This window comes from Primulina tabacum, chromosome 2 (genome assembly GCF_025594145.1).
Source record: "Primulina tabacum isolate GXHZ01 chromosome 2, ASM2559414v2, whole genome shotgun sequence".
NCBI lineage: Eukaryota > Viridiplantae > Streptophyta > Magnoliopsida > Lamiales > Gesneriaceae > Primulina > Primulina tabacum.
The window spans coordinates 48,925,529-48,952,052 of record NC_134551.1 but is presented as its reverse complement, the minus strand read 5'-3'; the positions used below and the strand labels follow the sequence as shown (position 1 = coordinate 48,952,052).

The window sequence follows — 26,524 nt, the reverse complement described above, 5'->3', positions numbered from 1 at the left end:
AAAATTAACAACTTCCACATTCAATTCTTAAAAATCTCACTATTTGATGAAATTGACTACAAATTTTGAGCATTAATTTGTGCTATTAAATTATACATTTTAAAATCTTGAACACACACACACACACACATATATATATATATATTAAATATGATCACACGAGTGAGTGAGGATGATTGTTAAATTTTAAAATAAATTTTAAAAAAGTTATGTATTTTAAATTTTTTCTCCACCGATAACGAGATACAACCTTAATATATTTTTATAATCATATAATCTCCTACTTTTGTTTAAATTTTTTTCACACTCCTAATTTAATTTTGAAAATATTAGAAACAAAACCTTACTATATATACACTCTTAAAATTCACAACGACCACAATTTAATCAAAAGAAAAAACATAATTTGTGTATTACTTAGCCAACCAAATTATCCCAACCAAATGGATTGAGGTTAATTTATTTTAACATGTCTTCAAGTGGGATATTAAAGTAGTGTTTGAGAGATTATAAGAAACTCTTCCTAGATCTTAACAATATGAAAGTATTTTTGAGTGTTTGTGAATGTGACTGTGAATTTCAGTTCCAACTTCTAAAACGTTTATCCAAAAACAAAAAGCAATTATGATTTTTCGTGTTTCTGTTTGTTGTTTAAGATTTTTAAAAATATATATATATATATATATATATATATATATATATATAATTAATGTATTATATGTCTTTTATTTTTTTATTCAAATTGAAACTAAATTATATTGAAAACACAAACTACATTAAATTTTTTGCATTGATTGTATCAATCAATTTAATTTGTGATATGATTTGTGTTACTATGATATAGTTAATTTTTATTACAAACTGTATAAATAAATTTTAAATACAAATGATTGCAATGTTTAGTATAACTCATATCTATATATATATATATATATATATATATATAAAGCAGAGTTAATTTTATTTATTGTTTGCATTGATTATATCAATTCATTTAGTTCAAATTTGAATTTAATTCATTTTTATATTAATTCAAATATAATTTATGTATTATATGCTTTTTATTATTTTTTATTCAAATTGAAACTAAACTCTATTGAAAACATAAACTATACTAAAATTTTTGCATTGATTATATCAATAGATTTTATTTGTGATATGATTTGTGTTACTATTTAATTTGTATTACAAACTGTATAAATAAATTTTCAATACAAATGATTGCAATATTTAGCATCACTCATATTCATATAAAAGCAGAATTTTACAAAAAAAAATATTATCTCGTGCACGGGTTAAATATTAGTTAAGAGTTAACACTAATATCCTCAAAATATTTATCATATTACATCAATTTTTTAAATAATATTTTGTATTTTTATATAATTTACATTTTAAAATTTTTTTATACATCTTTTTTATATTTATACAAATTTTATCAATTTTCTATTTTTTATTAACCTTTTCCAAACATTCATGTCTATCACATTCACTGTCAAAGGATTTTAGAAAGGAAAAATATTAAATTTTAGGGTTTTTTTTTTTCTTCTTCCGAAACTTTTGACTAACCTGTTAAAAATAACATTATTTCTAAGTTTTTTTAATCTGAATTATTTTATTCGATTATAAAATTTAAATAATAATTTATTTGAAAGTACTATTGGTAATGGACGATTTGATGACGAAACAAAAGGTCAGCAACTTTTCCACGTACAGAGCCAGAGAACGATAAAGTGTTCGATTGTTATTGGATGGGATCCGAGTTTGATGATCGCCGCCGTGAAGAAGGGGTAATCTTGCGGGTGGATGGCGGCACCACTTCCACCGTCTGCGTCTGCCTGCCTTTTCTCCCCGTTTCCGATATTGGTCTATTGCCCGATCCTCTTCCGATTCTGGGCCGTGCGGCTGGGGGTTGCTCCAATTACAACAGCGTTGGAGGTAATTGGGTTGATGACATTCTTTTCCGAAACGATTCACTGTCCTATGGGTTTATCGATGATTGATATGTTTTGTCAGTTATTGGCACCTTGACTATATAATTTTGCAATTCCCCGTTTTTCTATCTATATATTCGTTCTCGTTTGTTGACGTTTATATTCCAAATTTTCATTTTCCGAACAGCGAATTATTTACCACTGTATTTTGTGCAGCCTTTGTGATAAAAATCCGTTCTTTCTTTGCATGCTAGACATAAACAAATCCGCAACTTGACTATATCTCGTCATACCTAAGTCATAGCAATCATGGTTAGCGGGGACTCTCCCAAAGTTTGTGGTTACTGATCCATTGAAAGTCCTCCCGTGCTGCGGGTTTTGTTAGGAAAAAAAAGTAAAAGTTCAGAAATTTTGAATATTAATCTGGAAGTTTTTTATATAATTTTCAGTAAAAAATAGGAAAAAGTTTTAAGAAATGTAACTATCAACAACAAACCAAGAAAAAAATTCCATGATGTGCTACGCTGTTATGCGACATGGAGAAATTGGTTTGATATGTTAAAAATTGCTGTTTTAGGCCACCACTATGTAAACCTGGAACTTTGAATTGATAAGCGCCATTTCGGTATGGAACTTCCGTTCTGGCCATTCCAGCAAACCATGCAATAACAATAAAATGAAAAATGAGAAGATGGTGGTGTTTGATGATACCCATTTTTTTATTTTTTTGATTGTTAGTTTTTTAAAATTTAACCATTTACTTATCAAATCGATTGATCCGGGGCATAAATCATCAGAAACTTTAACCATGAAGCCAGAAAAAGGTTATGTTAATCTATCACTTTTCATGAACATGAACAGTTTTGGAAATTTATAATGTTTAATTGTTTAATTAGGGAAGAGCAATTTTTTTGGTGTTTTTAATTATTGAGTTACGTACATGTATTGTTTAGTGAACTGTCTCATCTATTATGAATTGGGTTTGTAGAAAATGCTGCCAGAGAAACACTTGAACAAGTGATAGCGGACGCTCTTTCCACTGCAGGCACAAGCCATTCACTTGTACGTGCTGTTTGCTTGGGAATTTCTGGTGTGAACCATCCGTTGGATCAGGAAAGGATACTCAGTTGGATGAGGTACTGTGCTTCTGGTAGATTTTTCAATATTCAGTTATATGAAGTGTAGTCATCTTGCAAATATCTTTCATCTCATTTTCCTCTGGCTGCTGAAACATTTGTTTCCTGCATCTTTACATATCTAATGGTTCTAAATGTGGAGCTAGCTACTGGTATATAAAAAAGTAGAAAGAGAAATTAACATGGTCATTTAAGATTCTAGATACCGAACTATATCCTATTACAGCAAGCGGTTTTAAAGGTCCAAAGCTTTGGGGTTCAAAAATTTGTACTTTCCAGAAAATCGAGCATTATATATAATATTTATCTTGTCAAAGAGTACAAGGAAAAAATATTATTTAATTACCCCTTTCACGTTACCCAAAGTTTCAAGATCCAAATGGTGGGTAAATTTAATTGGTTGATTTTTTTTGGACATCTGGGTGCCAGGACCGAAATGATTTTGAGTCAAAATGTCTCAGCAAGTCTATATTATCTGTTGAAGCATGTCTCATACATTCTTCGCATTGCATCTATGGGAATATGTGGCTTGATAAGGAAAATTACTGATTTATAACATATATCATACATCTGCTGATTTTGATATTTATCCCACGACATTTAAAATAGCTCATCAATTGTTTAAGGCCAATATTCTCACCTAATGTAAAGATATACGTTCAGAATGATGCAGTAGCAGCCCTTGCTAGTGGGACAATGGGGAAACTTCATGACTGTGTACTGATTGCTGGAACTGGATGCATTGCTTATGGATTTACTGAGGATGGAAGCGAAGCTCGTGCCGCTGGTGCAGGACCTGTATTAGGTGATAGGGGCAGGTAAAATCGACATGAATTAGTAACCGAAATTAGATACATAGTTTTTGAAGAAACATTCTCGTAGGTAATGAACAAAGTACAGACCTTTGTTATATTATACATCTATTAGATTAATAATATGTTTTAATGTAATTCTCTCTTCTTCTAGAGTCAGAAAAGTTGAATTCATATGAATATGATATTTCTGCATAATAAGGATATGATTTTAAGTAAGTTCTTTGTTGCTTATGTCCTTCTTGGTCAATTTCTAATTATTAAATGTGCCTTTAAGAACTCATGTTTGTGGTAAAAAAGACGAGCAATATTTATATCCATGTTGGGGGACCAAAGCATTAAAATTTAATTGTACAGTAAGAGTTTTATGACGTCCGTACACATTCATGTTGCAATCGATGTTTTGATTGGCTATTTTTTTTTGTCTTCAGTGGTTATGGAATTGCTACTAAAGCATTACTGCGGTGATGAAGGCTCTTGATGGTCGTTGTCCAGCAACCATGCTTACAAATTATATTCTACAGTCACTTAGTCTTTCTTCTCCAGATGAACTAATTGGGTATCTCTCTGTATGAACTTGTGACTCATAAAAATTTATTCATTTCAGTGCTGCTGAGCAATGAATAAGTGGGTTAGGCTTGTTTTAATGGCAATTAGTTTTGGCCCAGCTTTGCGTGACAAGTAAATTGTTTCATGTACATACAATTTTTTGAGTATTGATTGGCATCTTAGTCAGATTTCTGCACTAGGTAATATATGCCACATTTCTGTAGATAACAAGTGTATGGAGACAATGCACTGCTAATAAGGTGGTTTATTTATGCACTCATTTTTTCCGTGATGGTTGAACTACGATGTGCATATAACTCCTTTTTTTGTTCATCAATTGCTGACAGAGTTTTTAGCAAGTCAATGAGGGGATATCTTCTTGATTTTTCTACACTCAAAAATAATTCCATGGAACTATTCACTTGAACGTGCTCACTCATCAATCTCTTATTAATCCATGGCCTCATAAATTTAAAACAAAGTAACAACTATTTGGATTCAATGTTTTATATCCATTCAGTTTATGTTGTGAAGACCATGATGCTGATGTTAAGTAGCCATTTGAGTCTGATGAAAGTTGAAATTGTTGGAAGAAATAGGATAGTCCAGGAAGGAATATTTTCTTATTGTTTCTTTGGGAAAACACCACAAGGAGCTGAAATATGTTATTTACTCATGCACTTTTTGTCATTTAATTTTCACATCAGTATTAATTCTAGTTCATTGGAATTTTGGTGGACCTATTGAAAATCTGCCAGTTTTATTTTCTTGCTTATTGGAATTTAGGTGGACCTATGCAGATTCATCTTGGACACGAATTGCGGCACTTGTTCCTGTTGTGGTATCCTGTGCTGAATCAGGCGATCAAGTTGCTGAGGAGATCTTGAGTTATGCTGTTCAAGAGTTGGTTTTAAGTGTAAAAGCCGTGGTTCAACGATTACAGTTGGCTGGTAAAGGTGTGCCTTCATTTGTCTTTGCATTTACATAGTTTCTTTAGGAACTTATTGTTTATTGAGTAAGAACGGATAATCCCACACTCATTGACAGAAAATCTTTAGTTGCGGTAATCTTGAAGTGATTGTCTTGTTGCTTCAATATACCCACAAAATTATCAAACACTAACAATCTTCTCACTTCTGGTTGAGTATTTTATGACCACATATGCAATTATAGGACTCCTGTTTCCTCCAACAACCTTCCGCACAAGTTGCATGGACCTCACCCACTTTCATTCTCGAACACAAAGACCGAAGATATAATTTTGTCCCTGCAGATGGAAAGGTTTCTTTCCCCATTGTCATTGTTGGTGGAGTACTTGAAGCTAACAAAAGATGGGATATAGGGGGAGAAGTTACTAATTCTATTGTGGAGGCTTACCCTGGGGCTTGTCCGATAAGACCAAAGGTTAGATATCTTCATTTATGGCTATTAATCCTGGAGTGCCGTATGCCCTTGGTGCTATAAGTACTTAGGTATCTTTGATTGATGCTTATTATAGTATTTCTAGTAACATGATGCTGAGAATGCTTAATTTGGGTTAATTTATTTCTCCTTGGAAAATGGTTACCTACTATACTTTTGTCATGTTACGGAATGCACGTGCCATATCATTTATCATGATCAAATTTTCTAAAAAATATCTCTCCGTTTCATTTTCCTTGCATCCTCCGCCATTTTGCTCGGTTCGAAAATGTTGATAGTTGTCCTTGTTTTGGTTCCTCAGGTGGAGCCTGCCGTTGGAGCTGCTTTATTTGCCTGGAACTCCGCCACAGTAGAAACTGACTCGAATGTCTACTGTGGAAACTGACTCAAAACGGCCACAGATGACATTGTATGTAAATATGTCAAAGTGAATGATTTATCATCAGATAACGTAGATATTGTCTGATACATTTAATATTGTTTGCGTTAATTTAGATAGATCAAAGTTCTTTTTGACTTTCTGTTGTTACCAAACTAATAGTGGGAATGATTTAAGTTTCTGTTTAGAGATTGGAGGTGAAGTGACGGCTTCTGCTCTCTTGAAAGTGTTATTTAAGTACACAGTGTTTGCGTACAATTTGTAGCTTTTCGGATGGTTTGTAGCTTCTCGCATATAACTATCTGCCTTATCGATCAAATCTCTAGATTTTTATCACATGGAAAAGGTCAGATAGTGTGTCAAATGTGACATCTTAGCATCCAAGTTCTGTTCTTTTCCCCTTAAATTTGATAAACTAGTAACTCAAATTTGATAGCTAACTAATCAGCCAGCATCTTTTTAGTTGACAGTAATTCAATTTGTTCTTCGGAGATATTCTGCACCAACACATCCTCGGAGTTTTGAACCATTGCCACACCAAACATTAGAGCTAGATGAAGGATTCTTAGATCTCAAGTTGTTTTATTCTGGTCCTTTTGATTTTTGCACAGCTGTGTCGGGATCCATGTCAAATTCTTGTCACAGCACTGTCGGTTATCCTAACCCTACAGTAGAAGTATTTATTACCTTCAGTGGAAGTATTTATTACCTTCACTGTTGATAGAGAGCCGCATATATTTTATGTTGTGACCACATAAAAGCAATATATGTAGTTCATTGTGGATCATTAGATTTAGAGTGGGGGCATGAACAAATCCGTTTTCTAGGCTTTTTAGTATTTCTGATTCCATTTGATAACCCTCTTTAAATAAAATGGAATGGGTCTTTGTTTTTTTTTTGTTTTTGTTTTTTTTCTTCTAAGAAATGTTGAACCAAAAGCCGTTGTAATTTTCCTCAAATACAGGAAAAAAAAAAAAAAAACTAACTAGCTACCGTGGTTATTTAGATTAGCAACAGTTTTAAATTTATTCATAAAATAATTCGTAGTCGACCTATAGAGACAGTCGACGATTTATAAAAAAATGTCGCTAATTAACGATGATTTTCGAGAAAAAAATATCGCCAAAACCGTTTGATATTTAATTATTGTCCCTCTATTTTGAGACGATTTTTGATTAAAACCATCGCGAACCGTGATGGTTTTTATAGCGATGATTTTAATCAACAATGGCATTTTTTGTTAACTGACGACTGAAGAACCGAGCGCTTGTCGCTTTACCAAAAGCTATAACTGGTGGTAATGGTGCAACTCAAATTTTTTAAACCGCACATCAACTCAAGCACCACGGTTCGATTGCTCTTCCAAACAAGGGCAATTATTACACTCAACAATCTACCTCTCAATAATTGCACTCCTTACCATCAATGAGAATCGAACCTGTGACCTTGATTCTGATACCAATTGTAGAACCGAGCTCTTGCCGCTTTACCAAAACCTACAGCTGATAGCAATTGTGCAAATCAAATCTTTTAAACCGCACATCAGCTCAAAGCACCACGGTTCGATCGCTCTAACAAGCAGAGACAATTACTGCACCCAATAACGAAGATTTTTAAATGTTTAATATTCCGTTGCTAAATTTTTGTTAGAAAAATAATTGTTTAAAATAAAAATATTATCCTTATAAAAAAAATATATTCATAATGTCTATAAATGATAATTTTTTTGGTATTGCCTGCTATCCCAAATGGTATGCATGCAGTCGCACCCAAGGAAAAACGATTTACAAGGAAAAGATAAACAAGAAAAGCAAAAGACAAGGAAAAAGGGTACCTAATTATTAATATCACATGCAACATCTTTGTATACGACTTCCTATTTTGTACAGTGATGGCTAAGAAACAAGAAATTTAGTAATAATAATAGCTTTGTAATCTGTCAAAACTAGGTACCAAAGAGAAACGGTATTGATTGCCAATGGGGCCTTCAAATTTAATGCATTGTAGTTGAAATCGAAAGTTCCCGAGCTCCAGTGCATCATGCTTTTGGAGACCAATTACCATTCACAGTAGTTGAAACTGGGAGGTATCTTTTGGAGCACAGAAATAAGATTTTTTCAAAGTTTAACTTCACCATCACTTTATTATATATATATAAAAGATTTTTCGAAGTTTAACTTCACCATCACTATATATATATATAAAATAAACTAGCCTAATCTAAACTAGCCTGCTCATCGACTTTCATTAAATTTTTTAGTCTGGGACGTAGAGTACTCCAGCTCAGTCCCACCACATGTGACCACTAGTCCAACGGGTGGTATATTGATTCCTCTTATTCAAAGTTATGTTTGATTGTAAAAAAATAATAATTCCATAATGAATATATTTGATTGATACAAAAATTTTACCTTGTCTTCGGTCTGGTGAACGGATCTTCAAATCTCCGAGTCTTTGGGGGTCGGGTCGGTGTTGAGAGGTCTGCACAGACAAAAATAAGGTTAGAGAGCGTCAGAGATATTTTCGGCGTGACCCCTCCGATACTTAAATCTGTGCTCTGATTATGAATACAAAGAGCGAAGTGTGATATATTAGTGCTGAATGAACAAGAGATAGTGAATGTCGTAAAACCGTGACCAATATCTCGTATTTATAGAAGCAGAAGATGCTAGTTATCTTGTTGGAGAATGATTCTTGTTAGGGTAGAAACTCACTTGAGATAGGAAACATCAGATGGTAGGACTTTCTTACGATGGCGACTAGGGCTCTCACCTTATTTTGATGAGATTCGATCAGGTCCCATATTTATCGGGGTTTTATCTACTACCAAAGATATCTTCACATTTCCCAACTGTCATTGGGCTCGGATTTCTCAGCCACACTTATGAACTTGGACCCTTAGGGAATGGTCTGTGAGCTTGACCTTGTCAGAATTTTCATGTGTTTGGCCCCTTTGATATGTTCTTGAGCTCGACCTTTTTGGAAGAGACCATGAGCACGGTCTTTTCTGACCTCTTGTTAATAAGAAAGCATGACCTTTAACGTGTTAAGCGAATTTGAGAGATGGGCTTGAATTCGCTCAGATGTGACAATTTTAGAGGCAGAAGTCTCACCACATGTGACCATTAGTCCAAGGGATGGTAGATTTATCCCCTGATTCAAAGCTATGTCTGATTGTAGAAAAAAAATTTCCATAATGATGGTATTAGTTAAATACTTGATCTTATCAAACTTATATTTCTTTTTCTAATTTCAGAAAAATTAACAAAATGGGTAAATTATTTTGAGGATCATTTATGTTGACAGTTGGGAGATTTTTTTTCCAACTAATCATAAAGAACATCAGCACCCCTACCCCCACCTCCATCCTCTTTATATGTTGAACGTTTAGTGGGTGGCAACAATGTACAAACTTCACACAAAATTTACACAAGAAACCAGGGAAAATGGCTCATCCAATTCATGAAGCCAATGAGAACAGCCCTTACGGATCCCTGAAAAAGGAGGATTTTTACAAGAAACATCAGATACTCCACCAAGAAACCTACATGAAAAACCAAGAAAACATTAACATATTCACCCAAACTTGGCAACCTGCAGATCCAAAATCCAAGCTGAAAGGGATAGTAGCCATGATTCATGGCTACACCTCAGAGAGCAGTTGGCTTTTTGAACTAAACGCAGTAGCCATAGCGAAAGCCGGTTTTTTGTGTTGTGCCCTCGATTTACAAGGTCATGGATTCTCAGAAGGGCCATACGATCATATCTCAGATATTCACCCCTTGGTCTCTGACTGCATTCATTATTTCGACTCAATCCATTATGTTCATCCGAATCTTCCACGCTTTCTCTACGGTGAGTCTTTAGGTGGTGGCATTGCCATACTCATATGCTTGAAGCAAAAAACAGAATGGAAAGGCTTGATCTTGAGTGGTGCAATGTGTGAGATCTCGAGGAAGTTTAAACCGGTGTGGCCGTTGGAGAAGTTGCTACCTATAGCTGCATATTTTGCTCCATCTTGGAGAATTGCGATCACTAGCCCTCCGTTGAGTAAAGCTTACAAGGAAGATTGGAAGAGGAAACTGGCGGAAAATAGCCCGAATCGACGGACTTCCGGGAAGCCAACTGCAGCATCTGCACTGCAGTTTATGAAAACCTGTGAATATATAAAAAGAAGTTGCCATCTATTGGAAGTGCCATTGCTGATTATGCATGGTGGAGACGATATAATATGCGATCCTGAAGGGGCTAAATACCTGTATGAAACAGCAAGTAGCAAGGACAAGAGTTTGAAGATCTTGGGGGGCGTGTGGCATCAGTTAATTGGCGAACCAAATGAAAGTGCAGAAAATATTTTTAACGCTATGATGGCATGGATGGAAGTAAGAGCTGCTTCAACAACCACCAAGTAGGCAAAAGAGTAGCATAATATTGAAGTTTCTTATTATTAACTTTTAAAAATGCATTCTCTACATGCAGAGATGCTAGGCTGCAAATCGATCCATATTACGCTAATTATAATACATATATTACTAGTAAACCGTTGGTTTCATGGTCAAGAACGGACTCTTTTTCCGAGTGAATCGTTTACGAGTAGCTCGGTCGAAACTCGACTTGAGGACGGTCGGAAATCTAGCTCCAATCCATGTCGAGTAGCCAATTCGATTAAGCTAAAAAAATCGAACTCGGAGATGTTTTTTGCTATGGCTAAAACTACTATTAACCCTTTAGTGTAAATTACTCAAAAAACAAGAAAGAAGAAACTCAAAACCGACTGAGCACAAATTAGCGTTACTTACAAAAACTTGATCAATCTCATGCTTGAAAATCATTATTGACCCACCAAAAGCTTGAGTTCAAATATTTTTTTTTCTCAGTCGAGCTCAAGTATTTCAGCTCCAACACATCCCTGGTATAAATTTGAATCCGTCTCGAGTTTAAGGGAAGATTTGTCCAGATGGTACAGTATAAAACACTCGGCCGAGAAAAAAGTAACAGAAAAGAATGCATACTTTTCCCAATCAAATGTAAATAAAATTAATTTTCAGTAACTGGTGAGTTGAAAAAGGTGATAATAAGTAATATATACATCTATTGGTCAAGAGAAATCCACTCAAGTTCAAGTTCTAATTCACCAGATTCTACATTTTGTAGCTTGAGGGAAACAGCCTGCTTCACTTTCCCATCAACAATATTTACAATGCTGTCTTCTAGCAAAGCATTATCGTGTGATTTCAGCCATTTCCCAATTTGCATGTTTCCAAACATTCCAGCATCTCCAAATGCAGTCGCAGAAGTTATCATTGGTTGAATATCTATCTCTGCTTCCCCCATAATATCATCCGCGGAAAATGTATCATGATCGTAAACTTGCTGTTAAATTTATGGAAAAAAAAACAAATATCACCCTCACGTCATCGTACAAGGCTCAATCATATACTTCAAATGGTTTGGCAACACGGGAAAATCTCTAAATTACATGTATAGTCATTTTGAAACTGTAACTGTTAGAGCGCAACAATTGTTTGTTGCTTCCTGTTGCTATATCTGTGACCGTCAAGCTGGTACAACAATCAAAACATGGCATTTGGATTGCTGCACATTTGAAAGATTTGAGTAGCACCACTATTATCAACCATAGCTTCTAGTGCAACTATAATACTCAATCCTACAATGGGTAGCATACCCAAGCTCATGTTGGTTAATTCCCATGAAATATAAAATTTTGCTATCTGGCGTATCGATTTAAATGTAGTGTGTGGATCGCTACATGTTTTAGACGAAACAAAGTATAGAATCACCACCAACTATAGCTATTGCTATAGTGGGAGATGCTTGGTCCTTCCGTGAGTTTTGTCCCTGTTCAATATGCTAAATTGGCCTCTCAATGATTTTTTGGATCTGATAACTTAACAACAAATAAAGGATTACCAGCTTAATGGAACCATAATCTTGTGGAACAGAAAGCATGAGTTCCTCATTCCAGATAGGATTCAAATTGCTTTTAATCACAGTTGTTTGTGCTTTCTGAGAACAAAGGAAGCAGCATGAAAGGTGTAAGAAACTCCAAATGTATGGAACTGAATTGACAGAAAAATTGTATGTCTTTGAGAAACTGAAATGATATATTAACCTGCTGCCCAAGAGTCAAGACGACATATGGATCACTTGAAAGCATATCTCGGACAGCTAAATTTGTTCCTTTAAGCACAATAATCTTCAACATCCCAATAAATTCCACCATGCCTTCCTGTGGATCAGATTTGAAATAACCTTTAAACAAGTAATGATCATAAGAACACCAAAACTCGGTGCATAATTATACATCACCTCCTTACAAAACCAAGATAGTCGAGGTAACATACTGATTTTTGCGCCGAAGCTGAAGTACGAAAACTATCCATGATCTTCCTGGATAAACTTGCTTGCAAAGAATGTTTTTTGGAAGCACCTGACAGTATTCGTAGGCTTGGTTTCAGAAATTCTTGAAGCTCGTACTTAGACCTACAACATGCAAGTCAAGGAATTTAATTATTGGTCTTACATGTGGGATAAAGTAGAACAATAGAAGAAACAACCACCATTCTTCATCTCATTAAAAAGGTACACCAATTAACATATAAAATCCACCTGATAAATCTTGAACGCTCTTCATGGCCAGCGTCTGGTCCAGGTTTTGACACTCCTTCGAGAATATAAGCCTCATAAATAGAATTTGCCGATGCATTTCCACCAACCTCGATCATTGCATCAATTTCGTCATCGGACCATTCATCTAATGTCACGGACAAGACCTGTAGGATAGAAATTTCGAGGTAAAGACAAAAGGAATCAAAGACTTTAAGAAAAGCAGAAGCCGAATGGGACCCTTCAGTGGTTAGGGTAAAGAGCTCGTAGCGAAGTGTAAAATTCCTGAAGCAATCACCTTAGAAATATGAGTACCAAGGCTTCTGTGGACTCCACAGCACTTCAAGCATATAAACACTCCAATATTTGCCGACCTGAAGGTGGAAGAGAACAATTGAACAAACCATAAACCAGGAACAACTGAATTTTCTTTGAAAGTTTTAGATATCTTCATGTCAATTCCATCATCAATTTTTTAAAAACATCAACAATCCTTTATAGGCAGAACTTTTTAATTATTTTCGGTATAAACAAGCTATTGTAACAAATATAGGGAAGAAAACCACTGAATCTGCAGTCTCTGAGCACTGGAAAAGGGCAAAAGTGAGCGGCATGATCCATAAGGCCACATCTATGGGGAGACCAATAACTGAATCTTTCTTTAAAAGTTCCTAGTGTTGGGAACTTACGCCCATTTTGGGTCTGGAGCACCACAATCTGCACATACGCGGTTATCCCGTTGACTCAGAAGATCTTTCAATCTTCGTTTACCTGTAAACATTTCAGTAACCAATGCACCATGGTTAAACTGAAGTCTGCGAATAAAACCACGGTGATGAAAGCAGTGTGGTCTAAACATATGTCAGAAATCAAAGAACCAAGCTTTAATATTTAAAAATCAGCATTGTCATGCCAAATATTGATTATGATGTGTCCCACAAGATTACATTTCATCTTACAAAACAGCGCACTTGGTGATACATTATCTGTAATCTAACAATATTATGCAGTTCGTGCAGTAGGTACAATGCACAGTAGACAATTTTAAGGGTCACACGACATCAACATTCAGTTCCTCTTTTTTCCTTTTCCTCTCTTTTTACAGACTCGAGCTATAGAATACTAAAATTTTCTTAGTATTGCAACGAGGCACAGAACCACACCTGAAGATGGTCGTCCCAAGGAAGACGGATGGCTGTTCATAGCTTTCTTGCAACAATACTATTTATTCAATTCAAGCAATCTCTGAATAAGTAGTACCTACACATAAATAGCACAGAAGATCGAGATTCAAATTCAATCTAATTTGTCAGTCCAAACATCTACAAGTAGAGACAATCAGTATATACCAAATGATAAAAATCCATCATTCCTAATCAGCAGACCGAATTCCAAAATAAATGAGCAATAGCAGGAACACAAAAAAAAAACGTGAATCCATGATACCAAGAAGGAAAAACATGCTTGAAATGGCAACAAACAATCCACAAAAAACATTTTAAACGTGATTCATATATCAGACCCCATTAAATCCACGACTAGATTCCAAAAACAGAAACAAACCTCGGCTTCACCCCACAAATCCATCACGAGAAACTGGACATTTATCGCACGAATGAAATCAAAAGGAAGAAATAATCGATCTTGGGAAAGACACAGATAATGTTGCAGAATAAAGATTGAATCTTCACCCATGCAAGCGTTCATTACGCAGATATATTCCATATCTTTGCTTACGACCTCGTTCAAATCGAAACATAGCGTGATAAATTTGAGAAGGATTTGCACCATTTATTCCTTGGCAAAACATTGAAAAGGGAAAAAAGGATCTAGAAAAAGATTTGAATCCTTACCTTTTATATCCACAAAGCATAAACTCAGTTGGAATCCTTGGAAAGAAAAGAACAGAGGATAATACTGGTTTATTGTTGGACAGAAACTGGAACAATGTCGCCGTTTTAAATATCATCATTAGAGCTTTTTATCTCTCGGCCATCTGTTGTTATTTTTTATAATTACTAGTGTACCGACGCACGCGTTGCGTATTGTATAATATTTTTTATAATTTATTTGATGTATATTTAAATAAAGATCAAAATATAATTATAAAAAATAGTGAAGGACTACACTGTAATTTTGATATATAAATTAAAAAATAAATTAAAAAATAAAAGAAAAAAAAATGAATTCAATCAGAATTTAACTAATAATCCTAAACCCTATGAAACAATGACTCTATCTGCTGAACTACATATAACTTGCATTAAAGTTTTAACATTTTATTAATATATATATTAATAACCAAACTTTTCCTTAGTGGCTTTCGCACACATGGAGGTTATTGGTTTCCAGCATTATTAATGAATAAACTACATTTTCTGATTGAATATTATTCTCAATTTTTATTGAATTAATAATATCTTCTTTTTGGAATTGATTTAAATAGTTATCCCACCAACCTTTAAGTTGGCCAGTAAAACCTGATATAATCATCTTAGCAATATTTTTATCAGTATTACCTGAAGTTTTACACACAGTACTATACATAAGCATTCTGTGAGCAGTATTATAAATTTGCTTATCACTAAAACCATCAATATTCCATTCATAAATACTTTTCCCATTATAACTATTAGCAAATATATATTCTTGTTCTTCAATAAGAACGTTCATGGGAGTAGGTCTATTATAATAATATTTATTTTGGGTAGGTTTATCTGCCCATTTGTGGAACTGACCCTCCATATGCAAGGGATACCTTCATCAGTGTAGCCGAATTCTGGCTGCCATTTCCAGATCCATGGGATACCAAATTCCATGAAAAATAGACATAGAGTCTTACCATCGATCCAATGTTCAGAAAATGATTTTTTAATACTTGGAGAAACATTTAACCAAGTATTCATGGGTTTTATAAAAACCTCTGGCAAAATCTTTGCGGATGGACCAAATATCTTCCACCATATTAAAAACCAATTTGGAACTGGATAGTGAAAAACATTTTCACAAATCTTTAAAAACCAAGTATGTTTTCTTTTCTCATTTTCATAAAACAAGGTTTTATTAAAACTTTCAATATAATCCCAAAAATTGAATTTAAAACTCATTTTATGATTTTCAGAATAAAATTCTTTTTCAACTAATGGAGATATACCCCATTCTTCAATAGATATAATCTTCTTGATGATAAACTTTGAGAAGTTATAACTTCCTTTCTGCTGAGTATTACTGAAAAAGTGAGTTATGTCAACACTTTTTGTAGATATCAGAAGATTTTCATAAAATCCTCTTTGCTTGTAAGAACCATATACATATGATGTATTGGTTAGATATCTTTCCATGATAGTCCATGGAGTTTTTTCCCATTGGGTATCTTTTTCTTCTATAAGAAGAATCAATTCTCGATGTTTTGTCTCTGTATATAGAGCTGAATCATTATCATCATCTTTTATGATATTAGCATATGATGCTGAAGATTGAGAATCTGTATTACTTCTCTTTTGTTTCAAGAATTCTTGAAATTCATTGTATAACTCATTATTTTGCTCAGTATTACTGGCTGATGAACTTGATAAGTTCTGGGCTATAAGCCTCTGTTTACCATGCTGTGCAATGATATTAGGGGGTTTTCCCCTACAACCTCGCCCTCTATAAGAGGACTCTCCTCTTCCTCGAGAATACATATCTGTAGGTGAAAACATTAGGATAAATATTCTCGAGTTAAGAAATCTGGCAAGTGATTATCTTCACCTTTTTTATAAATTATTTCAAAATCAAAAGGAGCTAAATGAGCCTGCCATCTTGCAAACATTTGTTTAGAAACATCATGTTTAAAATCTTTATTAAACATAAATTTTGCAGATTTGCAATCAGTTTTTATAATAAACTTTTGATTATATAAATCATCTTGAAATTTTAAAATACATCTGACAATAGCTAAGATTTTTTTTTGCTACAGTGGAGTAATTTTTCTGGACATTTTTCCATTTACCAGAATAAAATCTAATAAGATATTCTTGTTTATTTTGGGGATCTTTTTGTTTTAAGATTCCTCCAAAACCTATATCTGATGCATCTGTTTCCACAATTTTATCCCATTGGGGATTAGCAAGCATAAGACAAGGAAGGTTTTTAACCTTTTCCTTAATATTTCTAACAGCTATTGTATATCTTTCAGACCAAGGTATAGGATTTTTCTTTAACCTATCATATAAGATAGCAGAATCTTTAGTAAGATCTTTAATATAGGGAGAAATATAATTTAAACTTCCTAAAAATTTCTGTAACTGAGTTTTATCAGTTATAATATCAGGAAATTTTGAACCAAATTCTATACTTCTCTGTATAGGAATTATTTTTCCTTTTTCAATCATATGACCAAGAAATCTAATATTAGTTTGAAATAAAATCATTTTAGATTTTGAGATAACAAGTTCATTTTGAATAACAATATTTTTAAATATATCTAAATGTTTAAAATGTATTTCAATATCATTAGAAAATACTAAGATATCATCAATATAAACAATTATAAAATTGCTGTAATTATAAAAAATATCATTCATAATTTGTTGAAATTCAGAAGGGCATTTTTAAGGCCAAATGGCATGACTGTCCATTCATAATGTCCTATTGGAACATTAAAAGCAGTTTTATATCTATCAGATTCTTTTACCTGAATCTGCCAAAATCCTGATTTTAAATCAAATTTTGAAAATATGATAGCATTAACAAGTCTATCTAATAAATCTTTTTTATTAGAAATATGATGCCTAATCCATTTTAAAACCTTATTAAAAGGTTTATAATTTATGAATAATCTAGGAACTCCTCTTTCCTGTTCAGAATGTTTATTAACATAAAAAGCAGTACATGACCAAGGAGATTGAGAAGGCTTTATCAAACCTTTTTCTAATAAAGAATGAATTTCATTCTTACATAATTCTAAATATTCAGAATTCATTTGACAAGGACGAGCCTTGGTTGGAATATTCTTTTCATCAAAATTCTCTTCATATGGAAGAGATATAATATGTTTTTTTCTATTCCAAAAAGCATTTGGAAGATCATTACATATTTCTAATGAAAACTTATTATAAATAAGTTTGATTTTTTCCTGTAATTTAGGATTTTTTAATTTATCATCTATAGTTAATATATTAACTTCTTCTTTTAAAGAATTAATCTGAAAAGTTTTTCCTATCAATCTTTTCTTGTAATTCATTAAGAATTCTATGAACAGGTTTAGTTATGAACTTAAAGGAAATAGGATTACCTTGAAAAGTTCCTATAATACCTGTTTCATCAACATAAGTTAAAGTATAAATTTGATAAATAAAAGGAAGACCAAGTATAAGTTGACTTGAAATATCTTTTGCTAATAAAAAACTGGTTTGAATACAGTTTTTATCTTTGCAAATATAAACTTTTGGTAATTTATAATTTATTTCTAATGATTCTCCTCCTGCATGAGAGAGAGAATGAGTAGTTTTATGAAAATATTTCGTAGGAATTAATCCTTTCTGTATAACATTTAAGTCTGCACCACTATCAATCATAGCAATGAAATTCTTTTTATAAGAATTTTCAATCAATAAAGTTATATTGGTATACAATTTTTGAGATATAATCATGCTTAAAACAGATAAATGTTTTTTATCTGGATCAGGAAAAGAAATATCTTGTAGATTATCAAAACTATCAGAATTATTAACTGAATTATTATTATTAGTTTCAATGATTGAAACACGATAATTTAAACTATTATTATTGTGTTGTAAAATTTTTACTTGTTTTTAAGATTATCAATCTCTTTAACTAAATCATGTATAGTAACTGGATTCTGTTTACTATATTTCTGTTGAAGAAGATTTTTAACTTCTTTCATAGAGTAAGCTTGTTCTTGTTTAACAAGAATATTATTATTATTATTGCTAGTTGAAGCAGTATTCTCAATTTGATCAATAATTGTGGATTTTAAAACCGGATCCTTAATCATTTTAAGAAATTCTAAAATATTATTGTTAGTTAACACATTAATATTTAAATCATTGAATTGAGACATGAGTTTATAAAATTTATCATTTTTATCTTCTATATGATTTATACAAGATTTTCCTTGTATACAAGATTTAGCCTGAATGACAGGCTAAAACATTCGTGCTAAATTATTACCTTACTATGACATGATCTATATTTATTTGTTTTTGAGATCAGATTGAGATAATAAAAGATTTATTTAAATTTTTGGAATTTAATGTAATATAAGAGTGTTTGGTTAGAACATAAGGTAAAGAGATGAACCAGGAAATGGTAAACACAAGGCTTTATCAAACCTTTTTCTAATAAAGAATGAATTTCATTCTTACATAATTCTAAATATTCAGAATTCATTTGACAAGGACGAGCCTTGGTTGGAATATTCTTTTCATCAAAATTCTCTTCATATGGAAGAGATATAATATGTTTTTTTCTATTCCAAAAAGCATTTGGAAGATCATTACATATTTCTAATGAAAATTTATTATAAATAAGTTTGATTTTTTCCTGTAATTTAGGATTTTTTAATTTATCATCTATAGTTAATATATTAACTTCTTCTTTTAAAGAATTAATCTGAAAAGTTTTCATATCAATCTTTTCTTGTAATTCATTAAGAATTCTATGAACAGGTTTAGTTATGAACTTAAAGGAAATAGGATTGCCTTGAAAAGTTCCTATAATACCTGTTTCATCAACATAAGTTAAAGGATAAATTTGATAAATAAAAGGAAGACCAAGTATAAGTTGGCTAGAAATATCTTTTGCTAATAAAAAACTGGTTTGAATACAGTTTTTATCTTTGCAAATATAAACTTTTGGTAATTTATAATTTATTTCTAATGGTTCTCCTCCTGCATGAGAGAGAGAATGAGTAGTTTTATGAAAATATTTCGTAGGAATTAATCCTTCTTGTATAACATTTAAGTCTGCACCACTATCAATCATAGCAATGAAATTCTTTTTATAAGAATTTTCAATCAATAAAGTTATATTAATATACCATTTTTGAGATATGATCATGCTCAAAACAGATAAATGTTTTTTACCTGGATCAGGAAAAGAAATATCTTGTAGATTATCAAAACTATTAGAATTATTAACTGAATTATTATTATTAGTTTCAATGATTGAAACACGATAATTTAAACTATTATTATTGTGTTGTAAAATTTTTACTTGTTCTTTAAGATTATCAATCTCTTTAACTAAATCATGTATAGTAACTGGATTCTGTTTACTATATTTCTGTTGAAGAAGATTTTTAACTTCTTTCATAGAGTAAGCTTGTTCTTGTTTAACAAGAATATTATTATTATTATTGCTAGTTGAAGCAGTATTCTCCATTTGATCAATAATTGTGGATTTTAAAACCGGATCCTTAATCATTTTAAGAAATTCTAAAATATTATTGTTAGTTAACACATTAATATTTAAATCATTGAATTGAGACATGAGTTTATAAAATTTATCATTTTTATCTTCTATATGATTTATACAAGATTTTCCTTGTATACAAGATTTAGCCTGAATGACAGGCTAAAACATTCGTGCTAAATTATTACCTTACTATGACATAATCTATATTTATTTGTTCTTGAGATCAGATTGAGATAATAAAAGATTTATTTAAATTTTTGGAATTTAATGTAATATAAGAGTCTTTGGTTAGAACATAAGGTAAAGAGATGAACCAGGAAATGGTAAACACAAGGCTTTATCAAACCTTTTTCTAATAAAGAATGAATTTCATTCTTACATAATTCTAAATATTCAGAATTCATTTGACAAGGACGAGCCTTGGTTGGAATATTCTTTTAATCAAAATTCTCTTCATATGGAAGAGATATAATATGTTTTTTTCTATTCCAAAAAGCATTTGGAAGATCATTACATGTTTCTAATGAAAACTTATTATAAATAAGTTTGATTTTTTCCTGTAATTTAGGATTTTTTAATTTATCATCCATAGTTAATATATTAACTTCTTCTTTTAAAGAATTAATCTGAAAAGTTTTCCTATCAATCTTTTCTTGTAATTCATTAAGAATTCTATGAACAGGTTTAGTTATGAACTTAAAGGAAATAGGATTACCTTGAAAAGTTCCTATAATACCTGTTTCATCAACATAAGTTAAAGGATAAATTTGATAAATAAAAGGAAGACCAAGTATAAGTTGGCTTGAAATATCTTTTGCTAATAAAAAACTGGTTTGAATACAGTTTTTATCTTTGCAAATATAAACTTTTGGTAATTTATAATTTATTTCTAATGGTTCCCCTTCTGCATGAGAGAGAGAATAAGTAGTTTTATGAAAATATTTCGTAGGAATTAATCCTTTCTGTATAACATTTAAGTCCGCATCACTATCAATCATAGCAATGAAATTCTTTTTATAAGAATTTTCAATCAATAAAGTTATATTGGTATTCCATTTTTGAGATATGATCATGCTCAAAACAGATAAATGCTTTTTATCTGGATCAGGAAAAGAAATATCTTGTAGATTATCAAAACTATCAGAATTATTAACTGAATTATTATTATTAGTTTCAATGATTGAAACACGATAATTTAAACTATTATTATTGTGTTGTAAAATTTTTACTTGTTCTTTAAGATTATCAATCTCTTTAACTAAATCCTGTATAGTAACTGGATTCTGTTTACTATATTTCTGTTGAAGAAGATTTTTAACTTCTTTCATAGAGTAAGCATGTTCTTGTTTAACAAGAATATTATTATTATTATTGCTAGTTGAAGCAGTATTCTCCATTTGATCAATAATTGTGGATTTTAAAACTGGATCCTTAATCATTTTAAGGAATTATAGAATATTATTGTTAGTTAACACATTAATATTTAAATCATTGAATTGAGACATGAGTTTATAAAATTCATCATTTTTATCTTCTATATGATTTAAATGAGATTTTCCTTGTATACAATTATTACATTCATTATCAGAAATATCTGATTCACTATCTATTATTTCTTCTGAAATATAAGATTCTGAAGAATTTTCAGTTTCACTGTCAGAATTATTATTCGAATCCATTATTATTTTAAATAATGTTTCTTTTAGATTATCATCTATATCTAAATTATTAATTTTGTTTTTAGCCCAACATTGATTAGCATAATGTCCTGGCTTTTTACATTTTCTATAAATTATTAATTTGTTTTTGTTTTTATAATTTTCTTCTCTCCGTAAATCACGGCTTTCTTTTCCTTTCTTCTTTTTATCTCTTTGCCTATCAGACAAATGTCTTTTCTTTCTATAAAGTTTTTCATCTTTTTCTTTAATTTTCTTCTTACCATTATTAGGTAAGTACATACCAAATTGATCACAAAATTTACCTAATTGTTTTTCTCAAGTAAATTTTGTCTTTTAATTTGATTATTTAATTTTAATTCATTACAGAGAGCTAAACCCTCTTTAATGCAAGTATTAATTAAATTTCCATAAGTATAATTATCATATGGAATATTAATCTCATCTTTTCTTAATACTTTTCTAATTCTTTCATCAAATAGAAAAGGTAAATCATCTATAAATTTAGTTTTCCAGAAACTATTATTACAATCTGGTATCTCATATATACGAGATAAAAAGGTATCTTTATACCATCTAAAATCAGTAAGTGTTTTACATTTTAGATTACTTAATAAAGTACGAATCTTTTCACTATCATCAGTGAATTTACCAGTAAAATGTTCAATCATAGTCATTATTAATGAATAAACTACATTTTCTGATTGAATATTATTCTCAATTTTTATTGAATTAATAATATCTTCTTTTTGGAATTGATTTAAATAGTTATCCCACCAACCTTTAAGTTGGCCAGTAAAACCTGATATAATCATCTTAGCAATATTTTTATCAGTATTACCTGAAGTTTTACACACAGTACTATACATAAGCATTCTGTGAGCAGTATTATAAATTTGCTTATCACTAAAACCATCAATATTCCATTCATAAATACTTTTCCCATTATAACTATTAGCAAATATATATTCTTGTTCTTCAATAAGAACGTCCATGGGAGTAGGTCTATTATACTAATATTTATTTTGGGTAGGTTTATCTGCCCATTTAATTTTATTAATCTCTTCTTCAGAATGATCATTATCATTATCAAACTCTTCATTAAGAGTTTTCAAATTCAAATTTTTAAATTTTTCTTCTAATAATTTTTCTATATCAGAAACAGAAGATTTAAATTTAAAATCTTTGATATCTGGAGGGGATTGAATAGAAGAAGTAGCAATAGAAACAATATTAGTTTCTTCTTCTTTTGTTTGAATATGAACATCTGGTTTAATTTGATTAATAGCAAGAATAATTTTATCAATACGGTCCTTAAGAGAAACTATCTCTTCTCCTATTATCGTAAGATACAAATTTGTATAATTCTGTTTTTCTATTATCTGATTAATATGTTTAACAGTAATCTGTAACATATCATTTTCAAATAATTTTGAAAAAGCAGTAAAATTTAAAATTTTATTATTCTTTTCTATAATAAAAGATTGTTGAAGAGCATAAACAGATTTTTGAATCTGTCCAGAAGAAAAAGTTTATAATTTCTTTCAAGAATAGAAATATAATCTATTATAAATGTTTTAAAAAACCAAGGAACAAAATTATTCAATTTATTCTGGTTTTCACAATATTTATAAAATTCCGCAACAATATAATCAAACTCATCTTCAGAAAAACTTTTAAAGTACCAATTTCTGAAAGATTCCCATTTGGGTAAATAAAATTCTGCATTGATCTTTGCTCTAGCAAGAGATCCTTTAGTAAAATCAATTTTAGTTTTACTATCCATTAAATACTAAAATTCATTTCTGAAACTGTATCAGTTTCTCTAACTTTTTGAAAGTTACTTTTATGAACAATATTATTTTGATTAATGATTAATTCATCTACTGTATCTTGTACAGGATACTCAACATCTTCTCTTATCTGAGAAGTAGAAGCTCTAGAAGTATTTGAACAGATCCTTCATTATTTTGATGAAGAATGACTAGATCTTGATCTAGTATAGATAGAAAATGGCAATAATCTTCTTTGTTCATTATTAAACTGTATTTGAACAGATCCTTCATTATTTTGTATAACTTGTTGTAAATCCCTATTTATTATAGGATTTCTAGGAACAGCTTGTTTAACTATCCATTTTTCTGGAAATTCAATTTCTTCCCATTTTATAGATCTACGGGTTGTAATATTAGATCTATTAAAATTAGTTTCTATAAGAATAGTTTCATTTAATTTTTTATCTATTCTTTTACACATAGGATTCAGTGTAAATAATGGCTTATAATAAATACGATAACAGATACATATGACTTCTGTGCCAAGAGTATAATTATAACCCTGAGTTTTAACATTTAATTTTAAAGAATCTAATATATTAATATCAGACAAAGATAAAGATAAATTCGGATAAACATCAAAATATACTGGACCATGAGCCAGACTAGATTGAATTATTCCCATAAGGGATTGTTTCCAATTCAAATTTCTACCATCTCTTAAAGCTGCTATGAAGCTTTCTGGTAGTCCTTCTAATGTCAAAGGTCTAAAAGCAATTTGAATTAAACCTATATGCATGAATCTGTAATTTTTCCTATAAGGCAAAATATCTTTATTGTTTAACAATCTAATAACCATCTCATTATCATGAAGAGGTACTGATGATTCTGTAGTTTTAACTACTTGTTTAAAACCAATTTTTTCAAAGGTTCCTAACTTATAGATCATTTTAGAATCTATCTTAGGAATAGTCCATTTATTCAATAATTCTAAATTTTCAGGTAAATCATATTCTTCATTTAAACTGTTTTGAACAGTTTCTTTAAAACCGAAAATATTCATTTGAATAAAAAGTGCTAAATTATTATCCAGACTATTTCCATGGCTCTGATACCATTTCAAAAAATAATATATTTATATGGTACCTACAATTTTTGTTTTGATTAACAATAATTTTTTTGGGGGCGGCAGCGGCGGCGGCGGTGGGGGCGGCGGCAGCGGTGCCCGGACCACTCATGCGAACTGGGTGTACTTTGGGGCCCCCCACACAGGTGTATTTTTTTAACAACTTTGTAAGTTCTTACTGATTTTATTTTCTGTTTTTATTTACTGTTTTTTTTAATTTTTATTTTCATAAGTTTAGCCTGAATGACAGGCTAAAACATTCGTGCTAAATTATTACCTTACTATGACATGATCTATATTTATTTGTTCTTGAGATCAGATTGAGATAATAAAAGATTTATTTAAATTTTTGGAATTTAATGTAATATAAGAGTCTTTGGTTAGAACATAAGGTAAAGAGATGAACCAGGAAATGGTAAACACAAGGTTCGAGTTTAACCAGGAAAAATAAATTCATGTTGTAGCCCTTTAGCCTGCTTAGCCGAGAGATGGCGTTTAAGGCGTTCATGGGTGATTTTTTATAATTTATGATTCTGAGGTGGACCTCGGTAAAATCGTCTGTTGTTTAATTTCTTTGGTATATCTTTTATAAATCCTTTTATGTTTTGTAAAAGTTCCAAATATGAATCTTATATTCATTTTATTCTGAGATTTAAATTCTTCATTTTCATAAAACAATGTTTTATTAAAACTTTCAATATAATCCCAAAAATTGAATTTAAAACTCATGTTATGATTTTCAGAATAAAATTCTTTGTCAACTAATGGAGATATACCCCATTCTTCAATAGATATAATCTTCTTGATGATAAACTTTGAGAAGTTATAACTTCCTTTCTGCTGAGTATTACTGAAAAAGTGAATTATGTCAACACTTTTTGTAGATATCAGAAGATTTTCATAAAATCCTCTTTGCTTGTAAGAACCATATACATATGATGTATTGGTTAGATATCTTTCCATGATAGTCCATGGAGTTTTTTCCCATTGGGTATCTTTTTCTTCTATAAGAAGAATCAATTCTCGATGTTTTGTCTCTGTATATAGAGCTGAATCATTATCATCATCTTTTATGATATTAGCATATGATGCTAAAGATTGAGAATCTGTATTACTTCTCTTTTGTTTCAAGAATTCTTGAAATTCATTGTATAACTCATTATTTTGCTCAGTATTACTGGCTGATGAACTGGATAAGTTCTGGGCTATAAGCCTCTGTTTACCATGCTGTGCAATGATATTAGGGGGTTTTCCCGAACCCTTTTCTCGATTCTTACCTTTTCTGAACGGATGAAGACTCATATGTATATATATATTGCATGCAACCATAAGATACGTGGCATGATTTTTCATAAACCACGTCTCGCGCTCGGGCGGACATAAAGTTCCGCCCGGGCGCGCAACTCTCGTCCCTCTTGCGAAATTCAGTCGCGCTCGGGCGGACAAGGACTTCCGCCCGGGCGCGAAGTGTTCGACTTTCTTGCTCACTCATTGGCGCTCGGGCGGTAACTCTTTACCGCTCGGGCGCAACAGGTTCTGTCCGGGTGGGTGTTCTTACTGAACACTGGCGCTCAGGCGGTCATTTTCTACCGCTCGGGCGCCAGATGTTCTGCCCAAAATCTTGGCTCACAATGCAACGACGCCTGGTCCTTCTTCATTTCAAGTTCGT

General features: G+C 31.5%; 2 protein-coding genes and 1 pseudogene across 4 annotated transcripts; 2 read left to right on the top strand and 1 right to left on the bottom strand.

Annotated features, from left to right (window-relative positions):
* The first annotated feature begins 1,677 nt into the window (after window positions 1-1,677).
* LOC142533983 (uncharacterized) lies at window positions 1,678-6,374 on the top strand (annotated as a pseudogene).
* A 3,304-nt stretch (window positions 6,375-9,678) lies between these two features.
* On the top strand, window positions 9,679-10,644 carry LOC142537816 (caffeoylshikimate esterase-like). Its single transcript, XM_075643307.1, has one exon. The coding sequence runs from the start codon at window positions 9,679-9,681 to the stop codon at window positions 10,642-10,644; it is 966 nt and encodes a 321-aa protein (XP_075499422.1).
* Window positions 10,645-10,979: 335 nt separating this feature from the next.
* On the bottom strand, window positions 10,980-14,853 carry LOC142533963 (ADP-ribosylation factor GTPase-activating protein AGD12-like). Of its 3 annotated transcripts, none has more exons than XM_075640900.1 (9): window positions 14,712-14,853; window positions 14,023-14,115; window positions 13,549-13,630; window positions 13,158-13,233; window positions 12,863-13,026; window positions 12,598-12,736; window positions 12,366-12,482; window positions 12,164-12,259; window positions 10,980-11,605 (listed from the first exon to the last, which is right to left on the bottom strand). In XM_075640900.1, the coding sequence occupies exons 2-9, from the start codon at window positions 14,060-14,062 to the stop codon at window positions 11,324-11,326; spliced, it is 996 nt and encodes a 331-aa protein (XP_075497015.1). In that variant the 5' UTR covers window positions 14,063-14,115; window positions 14,712-14,853; the 3' UTR covers window positions 10,980-11,323. The 3 variants fall into 3 exon arrangements, with proteins under 3 accessions (XP_075497015.1, XP_075497025.1, XP_075497031.1); XM_075640910.1 differs by having other exon boundaries at window positions 14,023-14,119; window positions 14,713-14,830; XM_075640916.1 differs by lacking the exon at window positions 14,712-14,853 and adding an exon at window positions 14,208-14,681.
* Between the last annotated feature and the right edge of the window lie 11,671 nt (window positions 14,854-26,524).

What these genes read in the sequence shown, in the direction of transcription:
- LOC142537816 (XM_075643307.1), top strand. Translation starts at nt 9,679, where the DNA reads ATGGCTCATCCAATTCATGAAGCCAATGAGAACAGCCCTTACGGATCC.
- LOC142533963 (XM_075640900.1), bottom strand. Translation starts at nt 14,062, where the DNA reads ATGAACAGCCATCCGTCTTCCTTGGGACGACCATCTTCAG. An exon ending in CAGCTTCGGCGCAAAAATCA is followed by an intron (nt 12,483 to 12,597) that starts GTATGTTACCTC and finishes TCTGATCCACAG; the next exon opens with GAAGGCATGGTGGAATTTAT. An exon ending in TCTTGACTCTTGGGCAGCAG is followed by an intron (nt 12,260 to 12,365) that starts GTTAATATATCA and finishes CTTTGTTCTCAG; the next exon opens with AAAGCACAAACAACTGTGAT.